Source organism: Netta rufina, assembly GCF_964035555.1.
Source record: "Netta rufina genome assembly, chromosome: 2".
In the NCBI taxonomy this organism is placed as follows: Eukaryota; Metazoa; Chordata; class Aves; order Anseriformes; family Anatidae; genus Netta; species Netta rufina.
In genome coordinates this window covers 133,360,582-133,386,735 of record NC_140124.1, presented here as the reverse complement: position 1 = coordinate 133,386,735, position 26,154 = coordinate 133,360,582, and the positions used below count along the sequence as shown (strand labels likewise).

At 38.3% G+C, this 26,154-nt stretch overlaps 1 protein-coding gene across 1 annotated transcript in view; it reads right to left on the bottom strand.

Annotated features, from left to right (window-relative positions):
* Positions 1–3,048: 3,048 nt before the first annotated feature.
* NECAB1 (N-terminal EF-hand calcium binding protein 1) overlaps positions 3,049–26,154 on the bottom strand; it is a gene marked incomplete at both ends in the record, with an annotated part of 60,247 nt that continues 37,141 nt past the window's right edge. The window contains 8 exons of the mRNA XM_084281461.1: positions 3,049–3,077; positions 5,046–5,137; positions 6,171–6,248; positions 8,368–8,480; positions 9,658–9,711; positions 12,213–12,289; positions 13,631–13,743; positions 15,630–15,766. Coding sequence (XP_084137587.1) covers positions 3,049–3,077; positions 5,046–5,137; positions 6,171–6,248; positions 8,368–8,480; positions 9,658–9,711; positions 12,213–12,289; positions 13,631–13,743; positions 15,630–15,766 — 693 coding nt within the window. The remainder of the gene's footprint in view (positions 3,078–5,045; positions 5,138–6,170; positions 6,249–8,367; positions 8,481–9,657; positions 9,712–12,212; positions 12,290–13,630; positions 13,744–15,629; positions 15,767–26,154) is intronic.

Genomic DNA, 26,154 nt, shown 5'->3' with positions numbered 1-26,154 from the left:
TTGCAAGTGTGCTGGTTTAATACCAGCAGGTAGCTGAGCTCCACCACACTGCTCTCACTCCACCTCTGCAAAAGGACAAGGGTAGGAAATAGGATGAAAAAAAGCGCGTGCGTTGAGATAAGGGCAGGGAGATGACTCACCAGTTATTGTCACAGGCAAAACAGCATAGGAAGATTAATGTAATTTACTATGTATTGATAACAGACTAGAACAGTGAGAAGTAAAAGCAAATTCAAAACAACTTCCCCCCATTCACCCCCTTCTACGACCACCCCACAAGTGAGCGGCGCAGGGGAACGGGGGAATGGGGCTGTGGTCAGTCCATGATGCTTCATCTCTGCTGCTCCTTCACGGTCCCTCTCTGCCCCTGCTCCACGTGGGGTCCCTCCCATGGGATGCCGTCCTTCCCAAACTGAGCCTGCAAGGGCTGCCCACAGGCAGCAGATCTTCAAGCACTGCTTCCACACGGCTCCGTCCCACGGGGTCCATCCATCCCCCCAGAGCAAACTGCTCCAGCACGGGTCCCCCACGGGCGGCAGCTCCCCCCAGCCCCCTGCTCCTGCGTGGGCTCCTCTCCACGGGCTGCAGCTCCGGCCCGGGGCCTGCTCCTGCAGGGGCTCTCCATGGGCCGCAGCCTCCTCCAGGCCACATCCACCTGCTCCACCGTGGTTTTGGAGCCGTCTGGAGCGGGCTCTGACCTGACATGGGGCAGCTGCTGGGCTCTGCTCACAGAGGCCACCCCTGCAGCCCCCCTGCTACCAAAACCTATCAGGTAAACCTGATAGGGTAAGTAATGTTACAAAGAATGTTTGTTTGTTTATTTTTAATCACTGGTAGTCTCTTATAGTCCTGTGGGTCTTTTCCCCCAGTATGCATCGAAGGTAATTTCTGTCTGTTGCTCTCTCAAAACTCTCAAATGACAGAAACTTTTCAAACTTGTTCTTGTGAATGATTCATTCAAGGGTTTGTTTGCTAGCAAGCAAATGAAGACTTTCTATTAGGAGGACTTGTGGCCTACTCGAGTGTCTTTCTCTCTTCCAGCACCTGTTTGACACGAAGTTCTAAGGAGGTAATTTCTTACAACTGAAAAGTAAAAACATGACAAGCCTGAGTGTACCATGTCAGTTTTCACTTAACAAATGAGCCTGCATCACTGTATTTCCTTTCTTGCTAGATCAGTAGTGACAAGAAACCATGCCGTACACTAGGCTGACGTCATGGCATGGTAAATAAATCAGCCAGACCTTCAGGAAAATGAGCAGTTTTAATTTTACTTTGCTACAGAGGAGAAAGATTTAAACTCATCAGTGATCTATCATTTCGGAGTGTAATATGGCTATTGGAGTGCCTTTTCAGGATAAGCAAATTTGCTGGATCACGCAGTATCTCTGTACATAACATTGTCTGTGTCATTAAAGGAACAAGTGATGGAGAAGAAAGCTGCAGCTGATACTAATTCAGTATGGGAAAGCTTTGGACTCAGAAACATTTACTTTTGCTGAGATGCTGTAAGAAGATTTAAAGCTGAAATTTGGATCAAATGCGCACACTTAAATTTAGGTGTGTAGCCATCACTCTCTGACACCCATGTTTGCTCAGAGAACTGGTCTGCATTGACTTTGTTGCTCAAGGGTTTGATTCAGTTGCCTAAAGGCAACTATGCCTTGTGAGCCATGTAGGATAGCTGAAGGAGCACCATGGGGCTGGTGTATATGACACACAGCCTATAGGAAACTTGTGTCCTTCTCAGCTAGGAGCTGGAGGCAAGGCGGGATGCCCAACCTCACCTGCACTACATGCTTTTGTTTAGGCAATTATTTTTAACTTAGAACACCACTGATAAGATGCCTTGGTTACATGCAAGTACCTAAATGTGACACCTTTCTGAATTTTGGGCTCAGTCCAGTCCACAGCTTCTGGATTACAGAACCATAGTGCAATGAAGATTGCCTCTTTTTAGTCTAAATTTCCGAGTTTTAATTACGTGTGTCAGCGTGATATCTGAGGTGAAATAAAAATGGAGAAACACTACAGGGAAGAAGATATTTTATTGAATGTGACTTTCGAATTATTTTTGGGTACTGTTTGTAACCAGGGACTGCTAGGTGAGTGGAGAGTGGTATTTTAGTGTGTAGAGCTTGCCAACCTGTCACAGAGGTGTGAGATTGGCACCTGAGCAGTACACACACCACCCAGCCCAGGAACAAAAACCAAGAAGTGACAGGTACAAAGAGACAACAGCAAGTCTTGTTAGGGAAGAAAACATTTCTGCTTCCAGGATTGTGGTTGTGTGTGCTGTAGTAGCAGTTTCTCTAATGACTTCTCAGTGCAGTGCCAGTGTTAGGAGCTGATCTAACAGAAGGATTTGCAGAATGCTCAAGACATTGGGTCAAAGCACATCAGCTGTGAAACATTAGATCTGCAGATTCAAAGCAGCTAGGCAGACAGGCACACATTTCCTCTTGTGAGGAAGGGGAGAGGGCAGGGGCAATAGGGGCTGTGAAAAGAAAATGACATTGCCTTGTTTTTTGTCTTGGGCAGAAAATTTCCTGAATGAATGTATTAACAAAAAGAAGTTGTCCCAACATTTATTCTCTTAATTAATGACTTACAGATTCCCTGAAGCATCAGGCATTTATGAAAATATGTGTTCATGTTTATGCCTGTTTCTTCTGTAAAAGGAAAAAACAACAGCTTTAAGTAACCATTGTTTATTAATACAAGACTAAAAGTATTCACAAATACTTGGTCACGCCAATCAAGATGCACTTTTCTGTGATAGCTTGTCTGAACTAAATGTACACCATAAACAATTTAGCATAGTTGTCTTATTTAAGTTTTTACAATGCATTATTTCACTGAACTAGCCACAGCAATAGAAGGCAATAAACATGTTATTTTCCAAATTTTAAAATGGAAAAGATCGCATCCATAATATTGAGCAGCATCACATCAAGTATCTCTAACCTAGCACACCTGTATACTGCTAAATTGGTGTTATTGTAATGAAAAACACAACACGACTGACGTTACTTGGAGCCACAGCTTCTAGTTGTTGTTGAGGACCCACCACGATGCTGAAAAGAGAGAAGAATTCATTTATTTATTTCCATAAGCAGTGTTTCTTTTTCTACCTCAAGTAAAAATCCTAAATAAAGTAGCTGTAATGTATATGTCACTGCTGGTTAAAGAAACGTTCATTATATATGCAACTCTATGATAGCTGTATACTTAAGAACAAAACTTCTCCATACAGAGGAAGAGTAGATTGGCCTGAAGCAACTTCATCAATTAACAGGTGTGCAGATGATTATAATAGGTCATGGTTCCTATTAACTGACAGTAAATAAATTTGCTTTAGGATCTAACAGTCCTGAAAGCACACGTCTTCCTGAGTCATTCTTAGCCAGGTAAGCATTCATTAGGATTAATCAGAGGAGTACAGACTCGGGTTGTAGCTTTTGTTGAGTCAGATTTGGATTGTCATGTAGAACTGAGTCAGTTCTTACTTACCAAGATGCATGAAAAGGTGTGTTGCATCTGAGCTACAGTAAATCTGTTTGGAGAATAGAGCCTATCTATGTACTCATTGAACAGGTTGTTTTGTTTTTTCTTCCTGATTTTACAATGATACCAGATTACTGTGTCTAAAACTTTTCCATAAAACCCACCTGTAGCATTGCAGCCAGCATTTGATGCTTCACAAGCACATGCTGACTGTCACGTACAAATATGATTTGTATATCTTATGTATGGAAAATACTTCCCCCCCAGAAAAAACCCACACCACCACCACCACCAAACAAACAAGCAAAAATATCCTATAGATATCCACAGAGACTTCTACATTATCTATAATCTACAAAGCTGTGAAAACAGCTGTGAGCACATCACTCTGCGCTGCGCCACCCCGTAAGGAGCCAAGGTTGGGAGATGGAGTTTCTATGGCAACTGGCAGGATGCAGAGCTGGGGACCGAAATCCTTCTTAGCAGGCAGGGGGGATGCTCTTTTGAATCCAATTTCAGACACCTCTGTATTTAGTCATTTATAAATGATGCATACATTTTATTTTGTATTAATTGGATTTTCCCTTTCGCTAAGCAAACCACTCCTGGTCATACCCAGTCTGGCTCTTGGACACAAAGATGTGGTAAAGTGCTGCATTTTTTCCTATAGCCAAGTTTCTCTTAAATCCAGTAATTTCCCACTAAGACATAAGATTTGAAGGGATTCTTGGTTCATTAAGTGCAATCCCTTGCTACTGCAGGAACCCCTGACATATAATTGCAGGCTCATGAATTCTGAAAATTTCTTGGCATTTTTTAATTATATATATATAAAGGTAACCTTAGGTATAGGACTAGATACTTATTTTTATTTTTAATTATGTGGATTTTTTATTATTTTTAATTTAGGCTGTAGTCAGACATATTGGAAATCAGGGCCCTGCAGTGTGTCTCTTAGCTATCATCTCTCTGAAAAGGAAGATGCTGTATGCTCACTCGTTTGCATTGGAAATAATAATCTCAAATCTTTAACACCCTGCTTTTCCAAATTAGTTTTTTTCTTTGTTTGTTTTGTTCTGTTTTTCTCACCACACTTTATGATAGCAGGAAAGGTGTACAGTAAATTGGTTAGTAAGTATCAATAATTAACAACTAAGGCTCCCTTCTATCATTGTAAATACGATTAAACTGAGTCTTTATCAAGAGACATTTTTTTGCCTGAAAATCTTGAATGGGGTCTATTTACTATTCACCAATAGTATTGCATATTCTAGATATTTTCTTAAATAGAATGTGCAATTGTAATACCTTGCACTGTATGAAATAAAACATTGTGGGTTTCGTTCATGCTGATGCATTTTATGTCTCTCTGCTTAAAATAAATAATAATAATAAAAAAAAACCATTTGAGTCCCTTTCTCTTGCATATTTGACAAAACAGAGCCAACTAAGGGTAGACATGCACAAGGAACACACTAGTATAACAGAACTCTTCATATACAATAAATAAAATATTGTGGGAAAAAAAAGATATTTACCAGGGACTAGCATTGTTGTAATGAGCTCTGGAGTTTCCAAGAAGTCCACGTTACTTCTCTGGAATGTCTTGCTGTAATTTGTTTGAAGGTGGCTAAATCATTGTAAAAATGAGAATATACCAAATTTGAATGGACTAAATATATTTATGTGCATCAGATTTGTTACAATTCATGCCGTAAGATAGATTTTGTGTTCCAAAAGTTAGACAGTGATGACAGTGGGAGAGGAGATCACGTTATATGCAATGAAAGAACATGTCATTCTTGCATGTTCTGTTAAAAACACATTTTTTTCTGTACTGTTAACTGTTACTCTGATGTTCACCTCTTGGTTTTGACCCAGTATAGCAGTCCTTATTCCAAATGTGTTGACCTGTATTACTTCAGTCTTTCTGACAGTAACCTTACCTGTCTTGAACTGGGGCTGTGTTCAGAAGGGAAGATACTAAAGCTTCTCCATCTGGTTTCAGAACAGGGCAGATTTAGGACCTTAGGGTTGGTTTTTATTTTGATTTTTTTAATATTAGTTATGGAAAATCTTTTTGTCTCCACTCATTTTCTTAGCTATCTGCCTGCTGCAGGCTAGAAATCAGCTGGTAAGATTTTAGATTACCACAACTTAATCCTTCAGTCCCTAAGACACATTTTGAGAATCTGTCTGATGAGATTTTGTGCTGTGGGTTTGGGAGACCTGGGCAGAGGTCCTAATGATTGCTCATATGCTCACATGTGTTGCAGGGTGGTGGTGCACCTCCTCACTCCTTCGTTGGCCCCTGTTGCATCCCATGTTATCACCACTGAACTATGCTGAAGTTGTTTCCCCACTCATCTCTGATCAGCTACTACCCATCTGATGCTGTACCTTTCTCTATTCACTTTCAGACTTTTTCTGTCTGGAACTGGCTGTGTCTCTCTGCTGATTTTATCTATGACCTTCAGTATAATAGAAATTGAAGTGGTTTCTCTCTTTTTTTTTTTTTTTTTTCTCCTGAAGTGTTGTATATTCAGCAAGAGATTGATTGGCAGTAGTTAATTCATATTCAGTTCTTTTACGCAATTGCTCTCTAACCTTCAAAACCTTCCCTCTCCCTCTAAACCAAACAAAACAAAACCCACACAACTTACCTATTCCAGGCATTGCTGTTCTCCCAGAACTCATAAACAATGAAGCGGGAATCATTTGGAAGTTTCTGTATGGAAACACTAGGAAATGGAGGGCAGAACGAATTGAGTCAAGTGTAACAGAGCTACTGCGTGTATGCATCTTTTCCCACATGCCCCAAGAGTATGAATCAAATACAGGAATTTTTGAAAGAAAACTACAACAAAACAACAATTGAACACTTCATGAATTTTGAGAAGAAAGCTGCAAATTATCTGAGCTTTTTTTTTTTAAAAAAAAACACAAACAAAAAAAAACAAACAAAAAAAAACAACCAACATGAGATTTTAAAGGGTAGTTTCATGGCTTTTTATTTATTAACTTTAAAACTGGTAACTTTAATGATGGACTCATTTATGAAGCTCATTTTTCATATTGCTCCATTAGTGTCATTTATCCAAAGCAATGCCAATCAGTAATACAGAAAATTAATCAGACAACTGTGGTTCAAAGCAAATCAACTAATATAGCCCATTGCACGTAGAGAACAGCTCAAGGAGGTTTAGAGAGTGACTTGTGCACCTTCACTGAGGATTTACTTTGTGAAGTTTGCCCTGTTCTGTGAGGGGTACCCTAGGTGCCTTGGAAGCAAATAGCAGCAGAGAATAAAGACAGGTCGATGTCTATGGAAGATAAACTATGAAAATAATAACTTTTGCTATTATTTACTTGTTTTTATGTTATTCAGGTTATTTATCATGAGTAAAAGGTGACCCATGAAATACTTCTCATCCTCTACACAGAATCATCCTGCTTATTATCCTGAACATATCAGCTTTATTACATGTAGGGTAGTTATGCATTTGGGTACTCAACGTGGTGTTTAGATGTATAGCACAAAAAACATATATATGTATTTCTCCGAGTACCTGAGATTTCTCTGATCTTGCTACTGATGTGCTTGAAAACTGGTCTCTGATTATGTTTAACACCATAATATGTAATGAATTTATAGGAATGACTAGATTTTTCCTGCTATATGCAAAAGTACGTTGTAAAATATCAAAAATTATCAAGAACTGTTGGGAAAAAAAAAAAAAATCATGTCAAAAGCATAAACTCAAAACCAACCAGTAGGTGGCATTGCAGACTTACCAAATGCGTGTAAACTTCGGAAGGAAACTCAGTTTTTGCCATCGTTTATTAAGTTGTATTCTGAAGTGGTGTAAGCTCTCTCCCTGACAGGTCTGCATCGCTGCAGCGTTTTGTTGGATGTTCATTTTCAGAAGGATGGGGAGTGTCGATCATTGTTCTTTCAGCTAACTTTTCTTTTTCTGGTTTGTGTGAACACTACTGATACGATCATCGTAAGTGTGATGATCTCGTAGCAGTAAGACGCACAAATTAGGGATGTGGCATACAGCCACTGAAGCCTTTGAATATATAGGAACCATATTGTGTACACACTATAAAAATATCTATTTCATCGTGGTCTACATAGTCATGGTGGTACACATAGTGGAAATGCGTATGTTAGTAGCTTTCTCAAGTCTGTTAAATTTAGAAATTCAGTACAGTGGTGAGTCACTGAAACTTATTCTTAACTCAGTTCTAATGTTTTCGTTCATTCTAAAAGGAACAAAGCAAAAATACATTTTGTTTTAATGAAAATTTTGCTTTTTAATTTTTTTTTCATTCTTTATTATGAATGATATTTTATTTTTAATGACACCTTAAGGGAAAGATATTCAAAGCTTCCAAGCAAAGAAGTGGCAAACAAGTTGCTACATTGCTCGCTTACCAGGTGAGCAGAAATGCTGGATGGCAAATACAGTTTTCCAGTAAAGCTGAAACCCTAGGAGCTTCCAGAAGCTGTGAACTGGCAACCTGCAGAGCCTTTAAAAATTTTGTAGTATCTTTGGGATATCCTGTATGGCTTTGGCGGGGGGCTTGTACACAGAAGCGGGATTTTTTTCACAGCAAGATTCAATGTTTTTGAACATTGATTTTGTGCTTCCGATGAAAGTTCACACATCTGCTTCAACATCCCTTTCTGATTTTTGGTGTCTTTGAAAAGTTCTGTCTTAATACACATGCATAACCAGCCAGGAAAGAAGATACTACAGGTTCTTCATTAATAATCCATCTCTGCTTAGAGGTTATTCAAGAAAATAGATTATATTCCTGTGTTTGGCCCCAGGAGAGTAGCATTGTACTTACTGCAAGCAGCCGCCCTGAGCAGAAGCAGACTCCACGTACTGCTTCAGAGCAAGACGAAATTCCTCGATTTCCTCTTCTACCACTGACATTTGACGTTGAACAATCATTATGTGCTGGTGCAAAAATAAATAAATAAATAACAAAGATAAATAACATATGTATATGTATGTATATTGCCATATCATTCTATGAACTCCTTATACTTTAAACTAAGAAAAGTCTACTGCAAAACAACAGAAAATGAAATTATCAAAGAAAACCCTCAGAAGTTCCTTTGAAGTTTGCAATCCCTGTTTTAGCCCTAAAATAGAGAAGCAGAATTGCTTGTGGGATTGGCAGTACAGAAGACCTATTTACTCTGAATAATTGTGATTATTATTTAGCTGTCGTAAGTAGTTTACACACTGATTCAACCACTGAAGCTTGTCAACTTTACTAATGAAGTATATAAAGAAAGTCCATGTGCTTCCTAATTAGCACATCTTGACCTTTTGCACACATTTTGACTCATTTCTGCTTTGATTTTCAATACTGTTGTCTCACGGATTTCACAAGCAATCTGTCTAGCAATATTGTATAATCTCTTTTGGGTCTGAAATTTCAAAAATATTCAAATACATTAGCGCTCCTATATTCAGGGCGTTGAACCTAACAAAATGCAAATCAAATGCATTTGAAAAAATATCCAAAATAGATGATCCATAAAATTCCTTATTTTATCACAGAGTTACAAAGTTGTGGGGTCTCCTCCTTGGAGACCTTTAGAAGCCGCGTGGACATGATGCTGGGCACCCTGCTCTGGGTGTCCCTGCTTGGGCCCAGGTGGCACCAGGTGGCTCCAGAGGGCCCTGCCAGACTCCGCCATCCTGGGATTTTATGTTTATTGCTTTATGCTTGATGCTCTCCCATCTTTCTTGATAAGGTTTCCTATGGCAGATTTGGCAGGAAGGGAGACTGTACTATATTTGAAGTATCTATGTAGTATTAGATGATCAGGAGCAGAGAAGCTTAAATCTCATAGACTCTTTTGCCAAATCTGGTAAATCTTGCTAATGATGCCTTTTTCCTTTTTACAGAAGCTGAGTTTTTGTCTGATTGTATCCTCTGAAAATAATATAAAAAATAGTATAAGATTTTTGCATGGGTATTTTAAATTTTATTCTGTTGCCTCTTACACAACGTATTCTGCTAACTAAAATGAATTCTTTTTTTTAACAGAGATAAGGTGAGATTGTCATGTCAATACCTAGCATTGAAAATCAAACATTTATTATCTTGAAGAACACTTACAGATCTTGCATTTTCTTCCAAAACTTCTTCTTCAAATGGCTCAAGCTTTAAGTCCTTACAGGCAAATAAAAAGAAAGAAAAAAAAAGTGTAAGTGCAATGCTGCAATACTACAGATGTATTCTAGTCCTAGCTTTTAACAAACTATTCCAATACTTAGCTTCTGTTATATATCCAGAAATTATAATTAAATTTCTTCTCTATCAGCTGTAAGCCAAACACAAGCGTTGCTGAATCTTGTCTGTTTCAGTGGTTAAGTTCAACCCAGGCTGTTTGTAAAGTTATTTTTATTTTTATTATTATTTTTTTTTATAATGCTGAGCAGGTAGCTTTTCATTTGTAGCTAATCCCCTTGTTCATAAGCGTACGTTGGACTTCAGAGAAGAGAGATGTGACATGGAGAGGAGCAAGGATGGTAATTCGAAATAAACTCTCAGCTCCTATTATATCATCAGAAAACTTTATACAGATGAAACTTCTTTAGGTATGTTGTTTATAAGTAACTACTTTCTAGCATGGAAAACACATTCACAATGCTTCAGGTGAGACTTCTGATCTGATACCCTAGCCTCTGAGGACAGACGGAGCAGCAGCAAACAGATGCCTTAGTGAGGAAGCAGCATGCTGGCTGAACACACAACTGGGTGCGTGCTCCATGAGTCAGTGATTCATGCAAACACCATCCAGCACTGCACACAAAATTAACATTTTTGTACTAGGAACTCACAGTACTTGCTAACCCAGCGACATATGGATGTTCTAGTGCCTGAACCCCCCACACAACTATTTGCAATAGCAGCTGGAGCAAAAATCAGTGCTAGTGATGCTTCACTTCTTCTTGCAAACATTTCTTGTGTCACAAAGATTAAAAAAAATGAGCCTACAGCCGAGTGAGGATTGATTTATCTCAGGTAGCAGGCATTTTGCCAGCACAAATCCCCTGCTGGCTGCAAAGCCACCGAGAGGTGGGTGGGTGGAATTAAGATGGACACAGGGACTCCAGCAGCGGCAGCCACACATGAGCTGCTGTGCAGCTGTACCCTTCCTGCAGGCCTTGCATAGAACATCAAGGAGTGATGGGGAATTTTGATAGCTCATTTGTCAGCGCAGGCACCTCAGATAGTCCCTGAGGGAAAATGCATATTCCTGTGGTTCTCCTATATTTTCAATGCAAACTTTTTCTAGGGAAAGTTATGGAAAAAAGAAGCAAGGAATGACTCAAGTTGTACTGCAAACTGTCTCTTAAGATAGCGAGATTATATTTTTTCGGTATAACTTTAGAATTTGATGGAAAGAAATGACTTATGAGACTTATTCGTAGTTGAGTTCACCTTTGACAGAAGACAGATTGAGTTAGACAGCACTTTTAAGAGGCAATTTTCCTTGCTTCTTCTTCTGCTCTTCTTTATCCCCCCCCAAACAAACAAACAACAAAAAAACCTCACCACACAAAGACATAAACTGAATTTTAAAACCTAAGGTAGCAACAAATATGAGTGGAAAAAAGATATTAAATAGACATTTTCTGTACAGACTAATGCTACTCGTCCTTTTACAAGCCATTGGAAGCCTTGGTATCATTGGATTAGAGGCGGGTCATTGCCAGACTTTCCAGCATAAGAAAAGGCGACAATATGCTCCAGTCATACAGAAATGTGATATCAGATGTTTATAAATAGTTGTGTCTATTTATAAGGGAAGTGTATGAAAAGCTGCCAGTGGTAAGACTGTGGTGTATTCCTTGTGGTGAACTCAGTTTCTCATGGTGGGGCTTGTGGATGGGGAATAAGTAGTTATGAAAATGTCCAGTAATTTTTTTTCAGATTTTTTTAGAATTTTGATTGAATTCATCCAAAAAACTTTGTCTATGGAGTTGGGTTGAGTTTGAGGAAGGGAAAGCATGCAGAAAACCCAAACTTTTGGATCAAAATTTATGTTTTTATTTTTTTTTTCATTTGAAGCTATGCTTCCATTTTCAAGTTGTTATGTGTTTTGTAGGAAGGGTTAAAATCCCTCAAAGCAAAATAAAATGCTTATTTTTTAATTTGCCATATTGTTTTGTCAAAATGAGTTATTTTTGTTTTTATCTAGAAAATAAAAAAATTAGTTAATCTTGTAGCTTTACATGAAGCCTGAGTTTTATCTATTATTTTAGTCATTTTCTTCCAAACTGTGTTACACAGGCAATGACCTTAACTGTCCCAGGATGCTATTTTTGTGTATTATTAGTATTATTGCTGTTATATGCATGGAGTGTGCTTTATGTACATACTGTATGTGCACATACAATATTAAATACACTTGACAATTTGTCAGCTCCAAAAATGAGTTCTGTATATGTTTAGTAGATCGTGCTTTCATGAAAGAGAAATGAAGAAAGTAAAAGGAAAATGTAGGCACATAATGAGTGTTAGCTCACTTAGGTGGTGTTGAAGTTTCAGGCACTATTGATTGGGAAGATTGTCACTGGGACATTGACGAGCATTTGTAGTTTCAGGATTGCATCATAAATCTTTACTGAGAGTGAGCGAACAACCAGAAGAACAGAAATGCACACCTTCTTTTCCAGCCTGTCAATCAGCTTCTGGAGTCTGTTTATCTGGGTCATCCACTGGCTGTCTTCCTCAGTCCAGCCTTTGAAAAACATAAATAATGAAGAATAAAGTGTTACTAAATGCTGGAACATAGTACTTTCATTTATTTTGTAGAAATGTTTAACTTAGCTTGCAAATGATTTTGTTTCTCAAAAGAATGTGCTGCAATTATTTCAATGTTCATTTTGGTGTAACTAAGGCAAAGCATGATTTTGTCTGTATGAACGATTTTCTTTCTTCTTAAGATACAGTAGAAATCCAACACAGAAAGAAAACTACATGCTGATGTTACCCTGGGCTGATGTTTCCCTGGGCTGCATTAGGCAAAGTATCACAAGCAAGTCACGGGAGGTGATCCTGCCCCTCTGTTCAGCACTGGTAAGGCCACACCTGCAGCAGTGTGTCCAGTTCTGGGGGCCTCCAGTACAAGAGAGACCTGGACATACTGGAGAGAGTCCAGCAAAGGGCCATGAAGATGATCAAGGGCCTGGAGCAGCTCTCCTAGAAGGAAAGGGGCTGGGACTGCTCAGCATGGAGAAGAGGAGGCCCAGGGGATCTCATCACTGTCTGCAAATCCCTGAGGGGAGGGTGCAGGGAGGATGGAGCCAGGCTGTGTGCAGTGGTGCCCAGTGCCAGGACAGGAGGCCTTGGGCACAACCTGGCCCCCAGGAGGCTCCCCCTGAGCACCAGGAGCCCTTCTGTGCTGTGCGGGTGACGGAGCCCTGGCACAGGCTGCCCAGAGGCTGTGGGGTCTCCTCCTTGGAGCCCTTCAGCAGCCGCCTGGACGTGGTGCTGGGCACCCTGCTCTGGGTGTCCCTGCTTCGGCATGGGTGGCACCGGGTGGCCAGCCTCAGCCACCCTGGGAGTCTGTGATTATTTTCAAGTATATCCCACAGATGCTGTATCAGATTTTTTTTTTTTGTATAACCTTTAACAATTTAATAAATGAAATACTTCTTTTCCTTCAGATTTTGTATTTTCCTTTTCTGTTTCTCATTTGTTCCCCTCAGCTGGGATGTAAGTCATCCCATGAGAATTTGCTTCCATATAAGTTATGTTCTCACTGTTTCACTCTTATCTACAGGCTATAAATATTACCTAAGAAACGCTGGCTCAACCACCAGCCCCAAAACAATATCCCAATTTGGCCCCTATTTACATATATATGTATATTTTTCGCTTCATATCTTTGGCTACATTTATTTTCCCTACAGTTTGAGCTAATATCTCCTGTATTAAATTGAAGGTTTCTGCCAGTAAAGCACCTGAATGAGTTTGCACATCTACATTAAAGCTTTGAGAGGAAGATAAACATATATTTTTCTCTGTGTGTGTGTTTATGCATATGTTTTGTATATATTTAAAATGTGATATGCCTTACCTGTGTTAAAATGAGGGCTGTTTGGCGATAGGCTGTTGTTCCTTTGCAGCCTTCGAGCTGAGCGTTTTCCTGGCCACTGAACTGAGAGCACCTCTGGTTTTATTGGACCTTGTCTACACAGAAACACAGGACAGTTCATAAGTAATGTGTGTGGGAGAGCATGTCTCCTCTTTGTGTTTTCAGAAGTATGTTTTAATGTCCTTGTATCTGCTCCTTTAAATTAAAAAAGGACACAGAGCTACTGAGGCTACTGAATTCTTTTCCAGATTTTCACTACAAATAATCATTTCTGTTTTTAATGACTTTAATGACTAGACTAGATCACTAGGCATTAAAGATGGGAAAAAAAAGGGAAGGTTATGTTGTCCTAAACCTATCTTTTAGGGAAGGAAAACTTGAGGTCTGCCTGTGGTTCTTCCCCAGTCTGAGGAGCCAGTCTCCCAGTGTCTTCTTGTGGTTCATAAGAGTTTTCTCTCACCTCTGCAGAGGAACTGGGATCATAAGAAGAGCTGAACATGAGAGATGAACTTTAAATTGAGAAGATTTAACTATATTAAGGAGATATTTTAGGATGGTACTTGCTGCAGCACACGAACAGGATAAAATCTCTTAACTGTAAGCCAAATTATGGCAGTTCCCCAGTGTGAAGACTCTTAAATTAGCTTAGGAGTGCCTTAGTGGGTCAGACAGTTTGCCCCTCAGTTAAGTTAAGCATAATTAAAGATGATTTTACAAAAGGTCTCAGGCATCTGCAGTAGAAAATAACCCCATTTTCTCCAAAATAGCTGTAGTTAAAGTTCTGACTCTGTCTGGCTTTTCTATTGCTACCTCAGAAAATGGGGAATATACTTGGCTCAAAAGTATCACAGCTCCTTATGCTATACACCCAAGTTAATGGGTCAAGTTTCAAAGATACTTCCCACACTTTTTTCTAGATAGTTTTTCTACAGGGGCTACCCTAAAAGGCAAGTCAGAGAAGAAGCCTGTGATTACTGCACAGGATGGTTTAGAGTTAAGCTCTAGCTCTGAACTGGCCATTAGAGACTTCTTTCTCTCCTACTAAGTGTGTGGGGAGCCTAGAAAGAAGTACACATGAATAGATGGGTACTTATACTGTGCATACCCTGTACACCCCCATCCTCCAAAACCTGCTTGATCCTATGGTCAAGCTGCCAGCACAAAACCCCACCCAGCATGTCGTCCATGTACTTCAGAAACCTCATATCCAACAGCAAAGCAATCAAGAAAATGTCATTTCCAAGAAAAAGCTATGTGTTATGAAACATACGAAGCACTGAGTTCTTCTTTGCCCATGAAAAAACAGTTTGTACTTTGCTTTCCCTATCATCTTAAACAATAACATACCAAGGAAAACAAATCCATGAAGCCAAGTTCCTTTTCAAAAATGTTGTGGTCCTTGATCTTACAAATTCTCATCTATGAGGTGATGCTATTAAATTCAGCTAAACCTGTATATAGATTGAGCAGGTGATGGAGAATTTATAGACTTAGGTGTAAACCAATACTGTAGGCCCCGTGTTACAGCAAGACCCTGGCTGTTTCTCAATGTTGGGACTGTTGTGCAAACAGGATTGAAAAAAACACAAAACAACATAAAGCTGGAAGAAGCAAACAAGGAGGCAGTCAATGATGTTGGTAATTTCAGAGCTCTTCACCTTGCATTGCTCTGGTTTCTGCATTTGATATGAAATAGTCAATGGATTTTACAAGAAGTCAAAGGAGCAGAGGCTAGGGTGCAACAAAATGATCTCACTCAGCAGTTTCTCAGTCCTACATGCAGCCCACTATAGGATCAGAGCGGAAACCGCCTGTATTCAATATGAGGAAAACTCCTATTACTATCAATGAGTTCCATTGTGGAATAAAAAATATATCCTCGTTTCTCTGGTGATTCCCTACATCAGGGTGCTGGATGAAACATTAAATGGTCTCGGAGGTTGGTGGTGACCCCACTCACCCCTCACTGCAGTTTGCTGACCTTTCCTGCCGAGTCTGCTCCTCTGTGGTCTCCATGGCACACTCCAGGGAGGTCTGGAGGGACTGAAGCTGGTTCAGTGTTTCCTTCAGAAGAAAGCGAGTCACAAACTGCTCCAAATTAGAAGCTTCTTGATAGTCCTAAAAATTGAATTAAAAAAAAAGAAAAAAAAAAAAAAAGAAAAGAAAAGGTAAGGATCTGCCTACTATGTTAGAAATATGAGAGGAAAGATTCAGGTTTAGTTCAGAAAGGAGGCAGCTGGATGTTTTGGTGCTTATACATGCAAACTGCACAGGCAACCTGTATGCTTATGGATGAAAGGACCTCTGAATTTTCAGGTATGGATGCTGAATCCACCCAAGCTCAGAGAGGCCCAGGTACATGTGGAGGAATGGTTAAGTGAAGTAAGTCATGTGAATGTTGAGCAACTAGGAGGTCGCGAGCTAAAAAAGTATCGAACGCAGCTCATATGAGTCTGAGAAAGTACGTAACGTCTGGAAGCTAATCAGGCACAAGGACACGATATCTGTTGGAGGTTTGGGAAAGTACTAACTGTGTTATTTCGGTTGATGGGAGTGAGAAACTAGCTGATAAAATAGAGAAATGCACTAACCAATCATGAGCTTAGCTTTTGCAATATGTACGAGCTAATTATATTGAATTAGATAAAAGACGACTGAGCTATCCAATAAATCGAAGTTCACTGATCACTCATATTGAGCGTCTGTGTCTTCCTTCCATCGATAACAAATGTCCTCGCAACAGGCACACACTTCCACAACATCGTTTCTACTAAAAAAAAATCTACCTTTTCTGCACATTTCCTAACTCCAGTTGATTGCAATACCACATTACTTCTTAAGTATGGAAAAAACAAGATACGATTGACAGCTATAGAAGTGAATTTAAAATTTTTATTCACATCAACTCTTGTAAAAAGCCATTTCTCTAGTCAAGTGGCCTGTCTCTCTCCCATTGATTACGGGATGAGGCTTTGAGCAGGACACGTGTTGAGGGATGCTGCCTTGAAAAGCACCAGCAGTTTGGCTCAAGGACTGCCAGTGCCAGAAATGGTGTCTTTTGAATGTTGCAGTCCTTGACAGACTTTTGTTCCTGTAATTTGCTTAATTATTTTTGAAACTGTATATCTACTTATTTCATAATTATATGAAATGTGTCTAAGTGTTCTTTCAGTTGAAACTTGCTTATTATTGTACCTATATTTATCAGTCTGTAATGTTTCTTTGTACAACTACATTTTCAGTATATTTAATGTGTTCAAAAATATTTGTGCCTATTTTGCTTATATAATTAGATAGAGGTTTTGCCCTTGTACTTATTCTTTGATAGAGATATTTTATTTCTGGCGGAACTAAGAAGTTCAGACCAGTCTGTGACTTAAAGCCCTTGCACATCTTTCCCCAGGTTCCTTGTATCCATGATTTCATTCACAATTTCCTTTCTTTTTTTTTTTTTTTTTTTTCCTTTTTTTTTCTTTTTTTTTTTTCCCCCCATTCTTCCAGTTTTTCCTCCCTACTGCTTACAGGCAGTAGAACATTCAGCACAATGATGCCCATCTGGGCTTTTCTTTAAACTTATTAATGAATCTAGCATTTGTCTTGCTCTGAGCCAGTGTAAGACATGCCCTGATTTGAAAGTTCCACTTGATCCCATCAAGATCTGCAACAAAATCAGCTCCATGTTTGAACACAGGCTTAAAACAGAAAAATGTCTTTGAAAAATTCATAGAGCTGCTCTCTCCATCACACAAGGAATCAGATTTTAAGCTCTCCCCTTGTCTTCCCAATGTGAATTACAGCTGAAACGTTTTTCTGACTTTTAGACTTCTCTTTGAATTTGTTTGATTTTCACATGTACATGTTTGTAATCAGAACACAAATATGGGATGTTTTGAAATTTAAATGTAAAGCAAAAGATTGTATGATAATTGCTTCAAAAGCACCTTCTCTCTATTCACAATATAGGCTATTAAGCTGGTTCTTGCTGCAAGACTGCTACAGAAAACTTACATGTTGAGCCACCCATGAACCATCAGAGTTACTTATGTGACCAGGACCTTCATACTCATCTATATTTATTTTTTCTGCCTTCAAATGAATCAGGTGTGAGGCACTCACTCTACAACCAAAAAACTTCTTATTTATAAATTTTTAAAAGAGAGGTACTCGTGACAGATTATCTGTCTACCTTTTGCACAAATACCTGAGACTTATAACAGTCCTGTAAAGAACATTTTGGCAACCTTTATGAGTAGCGCATCTTATTATGCAACAGGAAAGCTATTTTTTTTTCCTTTGGCTAAATTTTCTGACCCCTCCATTGCAACTGATTCCAAACTCTGTTGCACCTGACAGAGATCATTCAATTTCCAACAGTTCTGTTGCTCTGTGCCATATAAGAACAATGTGTGTGAATCTGTGTAGTATGAGCAGCTAAGTAACATCCTGCAGCTGAGATCCCTGGTAAGTTTCTTTTCTCAGTTTTCACCAGTGCTTGGAAATGAACAAAATATGATAGAACTGACCGTTTCTTATAAATTTTTAAATATAAAGCAATATCACAAGGAGAGGAGGATAATCAGTGTGTCTTAAAATTTTGTGTATCCAAAAAGTAATCCCTACAGATACTTCTTTATAGCTTCCTGCTTGTAGTCATGGGAAGTAAGATACCAGCATGCTGAATTACAGCTTAAATTCACATCATTTTGCAAACTGCTCAGGCAGGCCCTTGCTGATGGGGGATGATATAAACTATGTAATACTTGCCAACACTTGTCTGAAGTTGGCTGCTTCCTAACTCCTTCAGAAATGCTTTCCTGCATGTGAAAGCTCTTAATGGATTTTTAATAAGACTGACTTCAGGTTTATGCATACACCAGGAGTTAGCCCTTTTTGTTCTGGTTCTGTTGTCCTTTAGTTGCATCTTTACAGGCTTCCCTGTGGAAAAAGTCCTTGTGATTTCTGAAAATGATTTAGGGCTACCTTTTCAGGTACATAGAGTCTTTATGAAAAGAAAGGTTAGGCAGGATGCTAACATCAACTGTGGGAGTCTAGAATTATCAAAGACTTTTTCCTTATATTTATATTTTATGAAAATATTGGTGTTTCCAACACATCTTGCCAGTTGGGCAAATGGCTATTCAATATTTTTCTTTAATTACTAAGAGAATTAAAAAAAAATAAAAATAATTTCTACAGATATCATTTAAATTTCCATTTAACTTTCCATCATATTTACAAACATGGTTAATTCATAGACTGAAACCAGTGGGAATATTTCCATTGCTTTAAATGGGGTGTCTCTGTATACCCCAATCAAAGAGTTCAACAGGCAACATCCCTTCTACATGGATTTGATGTGGCTCCCATGTAAGTGGGATTTTAAGATTTAACCAGCTTGCTGGTGTCCAAACTCCTACCCACTGACAGCTAACTACTCCTAATGGTCCTTGTAAAATTCTTTTGTAAAAAAGATTATGCAAGGAAGTACTTTGCATATATAAATCATTAACATTATCATAATTCAAGCCATGGAGGGAAAAAGACTTTCAGTTACAATTCCAATTACATCTCAACTGCAATTCTTAGCAATGAGGAATTACCAACCATGCTTTGTCATTTCACCATTCTCTTTCCTATAGAAAAAGGCCTTAATTTCCATTTTGCTAAATGGGCACTCTTACAACATTTCACCAGATGAAAGAAAATGTTAATTTTGAATTAAGAAAAGTGTGTACCAATTTATTAAGTGTATATTATGTTAGAATCAGCTTAGCTGGCAAGCAGAGCATTTGTATTGTTAGCCTACTGCACTGCCAATTAATAATGGGACACACTGATGGTCTCTGTACATAAACTAGAAAAATGGCCCGTTTCCTGAATGTCATTAACTGTAAATTACAGTTCATTAGCATACACATTATACTGCACAACAGTTTGGGCAGTCCAAATGAAACAAGTCTGTGTTAACATATCGCTCTGGTTGTCGGTTTTACTGATTGTGAATGAATGAGGGCAATTTTCCATATCGCCTTCATCAAGAGACAACTGTGACCTTTGTGAGCAGCTAAGATATGAGTTTCTATTAATGCTAGTGAAAATACATAAAATGAATGATTTCCCTGTGGAAAAGGTCACTGTGTTCTTTAAAATTGGCTTACAGCTACCTTAAAAGGTGCAGAAAAGGTTCTCCTTGTACAAAGGTGGAGTAGGAGTCTCCTGAGGGAGTTTACATCTCAGAGATGCTACAGATTAAGTGACTCTCTGGATCCTCTTAAGCCCTGGTTCCAGCCCCCAACCTCTTGATAGACCTGGTGCAGCACTGACCCATTTATCAGAAAAGCAGAAAGCTGAGATGGGGAAGGAGAGGGATGCCTGTCTTCATTTACTTGGGGCAAGCCAACTAAACATGTCTAGAAGAAAGAGAAAACTTAACTCATTTAGAATGGGTGGGATCAGAGGCAAAATCCCCACAAGCTTACTTGTAAAGGCCATCTGGCAGTCATGTAGCCCAGCCTCTGTTCAGAGCAGGGCCAACTTCTAAGCTAGGCTGCTCTGGGCTGTCCAGCTGAGCTCTGAACATCTCTGTGGATGGAGATTTTGCTGTCTCTCTGGGCAGCCTGGTCTGGTGTTGTGCCATCCTCACTGTGAAAATTATTTTCCATACATCTAGTCAGACTTTTCCTTTCTGCAAGCTGTAGCTGTTGCCTCTTGTTCTTTTGCTATGCACCCCCAAACAATTGTGCTGCCTTTTCCACAGCACTCCTTCAGGTAGAAGAATTATGTCTTCCCTCAGCCTCTTGTCCAGTCTGAACAAATTTAGTTCCCTTGGCCTCTCCTTCCTATATTTCTGTTTTACTATATATTAGTTTATGTCATATAACACCATTTTACATTTTTGTACCTTATTTGTAGCACTACTTATAGCATTTATTACCGTCATATGGCTGCAATTTTCTATTTCCTATTTTATGTGTCATATCAAAATAATTTAATAAAAAATTGCTTACATGTCTTTACAGAAAACACCTTCAAGCAACTGAAAAGTTCTTATCATTGAGTCAAAATCAGTAAAGAATAATCTATTTAAATTGTCACTGGTCATAGAAGGGCAGCAGACCTGCCCTGTATGTTTAAAGCCTACATTAATGGGATAGTGCCCCAGGTTATGATTTTAAAATGAGGATATAAAAGTAATCAGAGTAGCTGTGCTGAAATGAAGAACAATTCATGCCCTTTTCATTTCATTGTGTTGTCTTATGACTGCACACAAATGCAACTTTCACAGTATCCTCCTTATAAGAGTGAGTGAATGCATAATATCTCAAACTATTAGGTAGATTCAAATTCAATTTTAAAATGTGGCACAAATGTTACAAGTTTATTAAGGTATTATATTTCAAATAAATTGCATGTTTAAATTCTGTCTAGAGACATAACAACTTACAATGCTGATGTAAGACCAATGACATATGAACGGCCTTAAGTTGCACCAGGGGAGGTTTAGGTTGGAAATGAGGAGACATTTCTTCTCAGAAAGAGCAGTCAGGCACTGGGACAGGTTGCCCAGTGGAGTCACCATCCCTGGGGGTGTTCAAGGAAAGGTTGGACATGGTGCTTAGGGACATGGTCTGGTGACATTGGTAGTGGGGTGGTGGTCGGACCGGATCGTAAGTCTTTGCCAACCCTAATGATTCTATGGTTTTATAAAAAGTATCCACCAGCACTGTCTAACACTCTCCTTTACTGGGATTATTGAAAGGGTAATACAATAGTATCTTGTTACATCTTACAACAATAATATGTACAAAATTCACGGATGAATAAGAAGTAACTCTTATTTAAATCCTACTAAGACCACCAGGTAGCTTAAAGAAACGTAGCTGTGCTTTTGCTGTGTTTCATATCATCAGGTAGCAGAAATATCTGTAATACTGCTACTGGGAGAAAGTCGTAAGAATAAAAGTGTCAAAGCTGTTGGGGGTTTTGATAGATATTGACAGGAAAATGGCTAGATTTTTTTTCTTCCTGTTATGAAGTTATTTCTATGCACTTTCACACTTTCACGCTTAAAGACATGGTTATTAATTTACTTAATATATATATTTTTAAGACTATTAGCATATCTCTACTATCAGGAAAATCTGAACATTGTCTCCTTCTGACCCAGTAACTATCAAAGATCAAAAAAAGATCAAAAGAGTTCCCAAGAGTTTTCATTACACTGATAAGGACCTAGAAAGAGAGGAAAGGGGTGAATCTCTGGAATATGCCTGCACAAGTTCTTAGAATTCATTGCTTGAAGCTTTTTGAGTTAATCTGCGTTTGACTTGACTCACAATAGCAATCATTATATTAAATTTTATAGATAGAAAATAGTGTGCAATGAAATTCTAAAATTTCATTTAATAATGTCCCTAGATAAAAATAGCTGTTCAGTCATAGGATCCTCTCTGCCTCCTAGCAGATATATCACTATTCGGATGATATATTTAGCATACATATATATTTAGTACTGTCACCAGCATCCCTCTCCTCAGGTAAGTTTACAACAAACAGCTGATAAACAGTCGAGCATATATATTTATGCAAAAAGGATCCAGACTCCAATTCTAACCCCTGGCAAGACTGTATCACAAAAAATTAGGGAATGCAAAGAAATCAACCCATAGAATTTAGGTCATGACATCCATGGTCAAAAGAAAAGATTTGTGGATGGTTCTTTGTAGACTGCATTTAATCAGTTTTATAGCTATATTAGCTGGAAGGAGAATATGAGAACCAACTGTGCCTGCAAAGGGGAACAATTCCTAAAAGATAGATGCAGCAGGAGCTTAGTGACAAGTTAATTTATTACTCTGATATATTGTTGTTACCATTTTCTATCTTTGTTCAGTTTAAAAGGATTGTTGAAAAATTCCCATCAAAATTTTAACTTGCATCAAAGGCATCAGCTTTACTCCACTCTTTTCAATTTTCTTTTGTTCAAAACTTTTGACAATTCTTCAGGGTTCAGACAAGAAAGTCTAGTCTTTAGAACTTAATGTTTATTCAATATAACAAAGCTTTCTTTAGAATCCTCTCTCCTTATGTAGATGTAACTATGAACACTGTTAATATTTTAAAGGGGATATGCTTGGTCTGATACTACAGCTGAATGATGCGCCTGTGAGAAATAGAGAAATTTCTTTGCATGGGCAGTATGTAAGGGTTTCAGATCCTTTTTTTTTTTTTTTTCCCTAGAATGAAAAAGGAACTGTTTTTTATTTTATTTATTTATTTTTACTAAAATTATCTTCTTTTGTTCTTCTTTTGGCCAAAGAATTAACACCCCCCTTTTTTTTTCCCTGTAACAAGGCCAACTTCTGTCCAGAAGGGTAGGATGTTCCTCCTCAATTCAACTTTGTATTCTTGAGGTTGGCCACTGGCAGTGCAGGTCACATAAAGGCTAATGAGTAGGCAGCCACATCTTTCACTTGCTTCCTGTCTGACTTTCCCTTTGTCTTCTCTGTGAAAACCATGAATTTACAGAAAATCTTTCAACATTCATTCCCTGACGTAGTATTAGATAATAAATATTTTGTGAGGTTTTCTAACGTGATATTTAGAAAGGGTTAATTCTTCCTGAAACTCTCTCCTTTGTCTATGATCTTTTAATTGATGTCTTACCCCTGCTAGATAATTATGAGATTCAAAACACCTTCTAAATAATTACAAGAATCAAAACCCCTTGTCACTGTAGCGGAAGGACCTACAATATATGGCCAGTTAAACTAGTGTAATAGGGTTAACTGTAATTAAAAGATAGCCTGAAGCAATCAAATATACAAGAAGAATTAACTGTGAGCAGTTAAGAAACGCATTAGGTTGCGGTAATGTATTTTTATCAGTTGCCTTACACTATTAAAAATAGTCACTGCATACTGCCTTATTTCCACAGCTGCTCCCTCTGTCTTGAACTTCACTTGTCTACCTTCAGTCTCTTATGTAATCTTCATCACGAAAAGATTTATCTTTCTTTATAAGGAATACTACAGGGTGCTCCTTTTTGCTCTGCTTTTCACTTCCAATGGAATCTGGTTGTTTTGTCCACTTTAAAACATCAAAATACTAGATGGCTATGGTATTTTAGACTGAAACTGACCTGAAAAAATATATTGATGAATGTAAGGGACAAATGAACTGGATTCAAAGCAGAATAAGCATGAATAAGCAGGATAAACTAATACCTACCTGATATTATTCTCAGGTAGCAGGGATGTAATACAGTTTACACTGATTCTGAAGAAGGTGCGTTTGCAAAAAGTGCAATTTCAATGAGACCAAGACTATGATTCTATAAAATCTGATAATAAATTCTAGTCATGGGCAAAAACTGGTGCCAGCTGATTTAACACAGATTTTGACAAAACAAAACAACAAAAAAAACCCAACAATTTGAAACTTCATTTTCACTCAAACAGAATGTTAGACATGGAGTTCTATTGTTGACATTTGCTTATCTATTTTTTTTCTTCACAGTTATTTTGTTTGGGATTATAATTTACATAATAGCTACTGTTACTATTACTCAAATATGCAATTAAAAAAATCAAGGTATTCTGGTTTATAATAGGTATCAACCTACAAAAGAGCAGTGATTTACATAATTACTATAAATGCACCATTGGTAACTAAATTGCATGTCCCTGTATTACTGTTTCAGCTCCTATAATCTTCTCTCTTACTTTGACTGGTTCTTATTTTTAGACTATTCAAGAAGTTTTCCAATAATAACAAGGCTGCATTGATTTCCTTAGACTTTTTTTTGAGCAAAGCAGAAAAATAAATGATTTCATAGAAGCAAAGAATTAGACTTGCTATGTCAGTCAATGAATGCAGCATCTTATTCTTGCATAAAACACACTTCCTTTCCTACGTTATTATAAGCAACATGTAAAAAGCAGTGTGTTTTGGTTTTCTTTTAATGGTGGTGGTTTTGGTTTTGTTGGTTGTTTTGTTTTGTTTTGTTTTTCTTTTTGTCCCAAGTGATTGACAGACTATTTCAGAACTTGATTGCTCTAGAAAATAGAAATCATCTTTCATTTCCATCTTTTTTAAGAAATGTTTTACACATTTAAATGCTCGGTATGAAGCAGTCATTTTTATTGCTGCTTAAGAGCTGCTTGCTAGCTCACTGAGGCTGGTCCCCAGCTATCAGAGACAGATCATTTGGTCTCCCTCACAGAATAGTTTCAAAGGAGGAAGAAAAGTTCCTCCAAAGAAAAGACTGCAGTTTGAAAAGGAGAAATTTTGCAGCATCCCATCCCTCATTTTGTATGTTTGGCTGCCCTTCCTTTCAATGTAAGTTTGCAGTGCTTTTGTCTCCAAAAGAAAACCTGCAGAACTGTATTTAAAAGAGAACAGTGCACCCAGAGGTCATTTCTTTCTTGATTCAGTTTTGAAAAAGTACTTAGTATTTATTCTGTACTTATAAGTACTTAGTACTTATTCTGGCCAAAGGACTTTCTGGCTTTCATCTGTGGAGGAAACTTCTTGCTGTACTTTTGAAGAAGAAAAGAGGTATAAGACATGGAATGAAAACAATGAAATAAGGATGATGAAAAGAAGACAAAGAGGTAAAGATTAAGGGGGACTTCTCCAATATTTGTTTTAAAAAAGTCCTATTGTGCTGACAAGTCTGTCCAGGAGGTTGCTATTGTGTTACAGTTCATATAGACGGCAAGTGCCATCTACAATGTGTGTGTGGGGGTGTTCCACATTATTTAAATACTTTTTACCCCGCATTAAAACTATTTTAGAATCTGACTGAATATGTGTTATGTTGATGAGGCAGCAGTGCCTAAAGTAATATTCTCTTCTTATCTCACTTTTTATGGACTGCATGGAAATGATCAGCCTTGGGCCTAGAACAGAATAGGCTCCAATTAAAACATGCTGGCTTTATTGGATTTGCATTTCAGAAAGTTATACAGGGTCAAGCTCCACTCTTACCCACTGGATGAAAGTTTCATTTTATAAGCACTGTTAACTATGTAAGCCAGTTGTACTTTACATTTTTTAAAAATATAGGAGCTATTCCATAATTTGCTCTTGGGATTAAAATATCTGATCTAATATGTATACTCAATATAATATAAGAAACAGCTTAGGTATGAAGCTTTATATTGCTGAAGGTCAGATCACTCTTACAACAGGTCTAGTGGTCTTAAGTCACTTTGGAGACAGCTCCATGAGTGGTACAGACTGCATTTGTGGGGAAAAAGGAAAAAGCACATGGCCACTTAGGGCTGTTCTCCCAAGGAAGCATCTCTGCCGGGGTCAGTTGCTCTCACAATTCCCAATTTCTACTGTTTCACCAACAGGCTGATGCAAAAAGTCTGAATTTTAATTGTTACTCCAGTATGATAAGAGTTGGTACCCTGTATGTCAGGGCCATTGTCATGTCCATGGTAGAGTAATAGGTTAGGAGAGGCTCAAGCCAACAGCCATGGAAATCACGGAGAAGG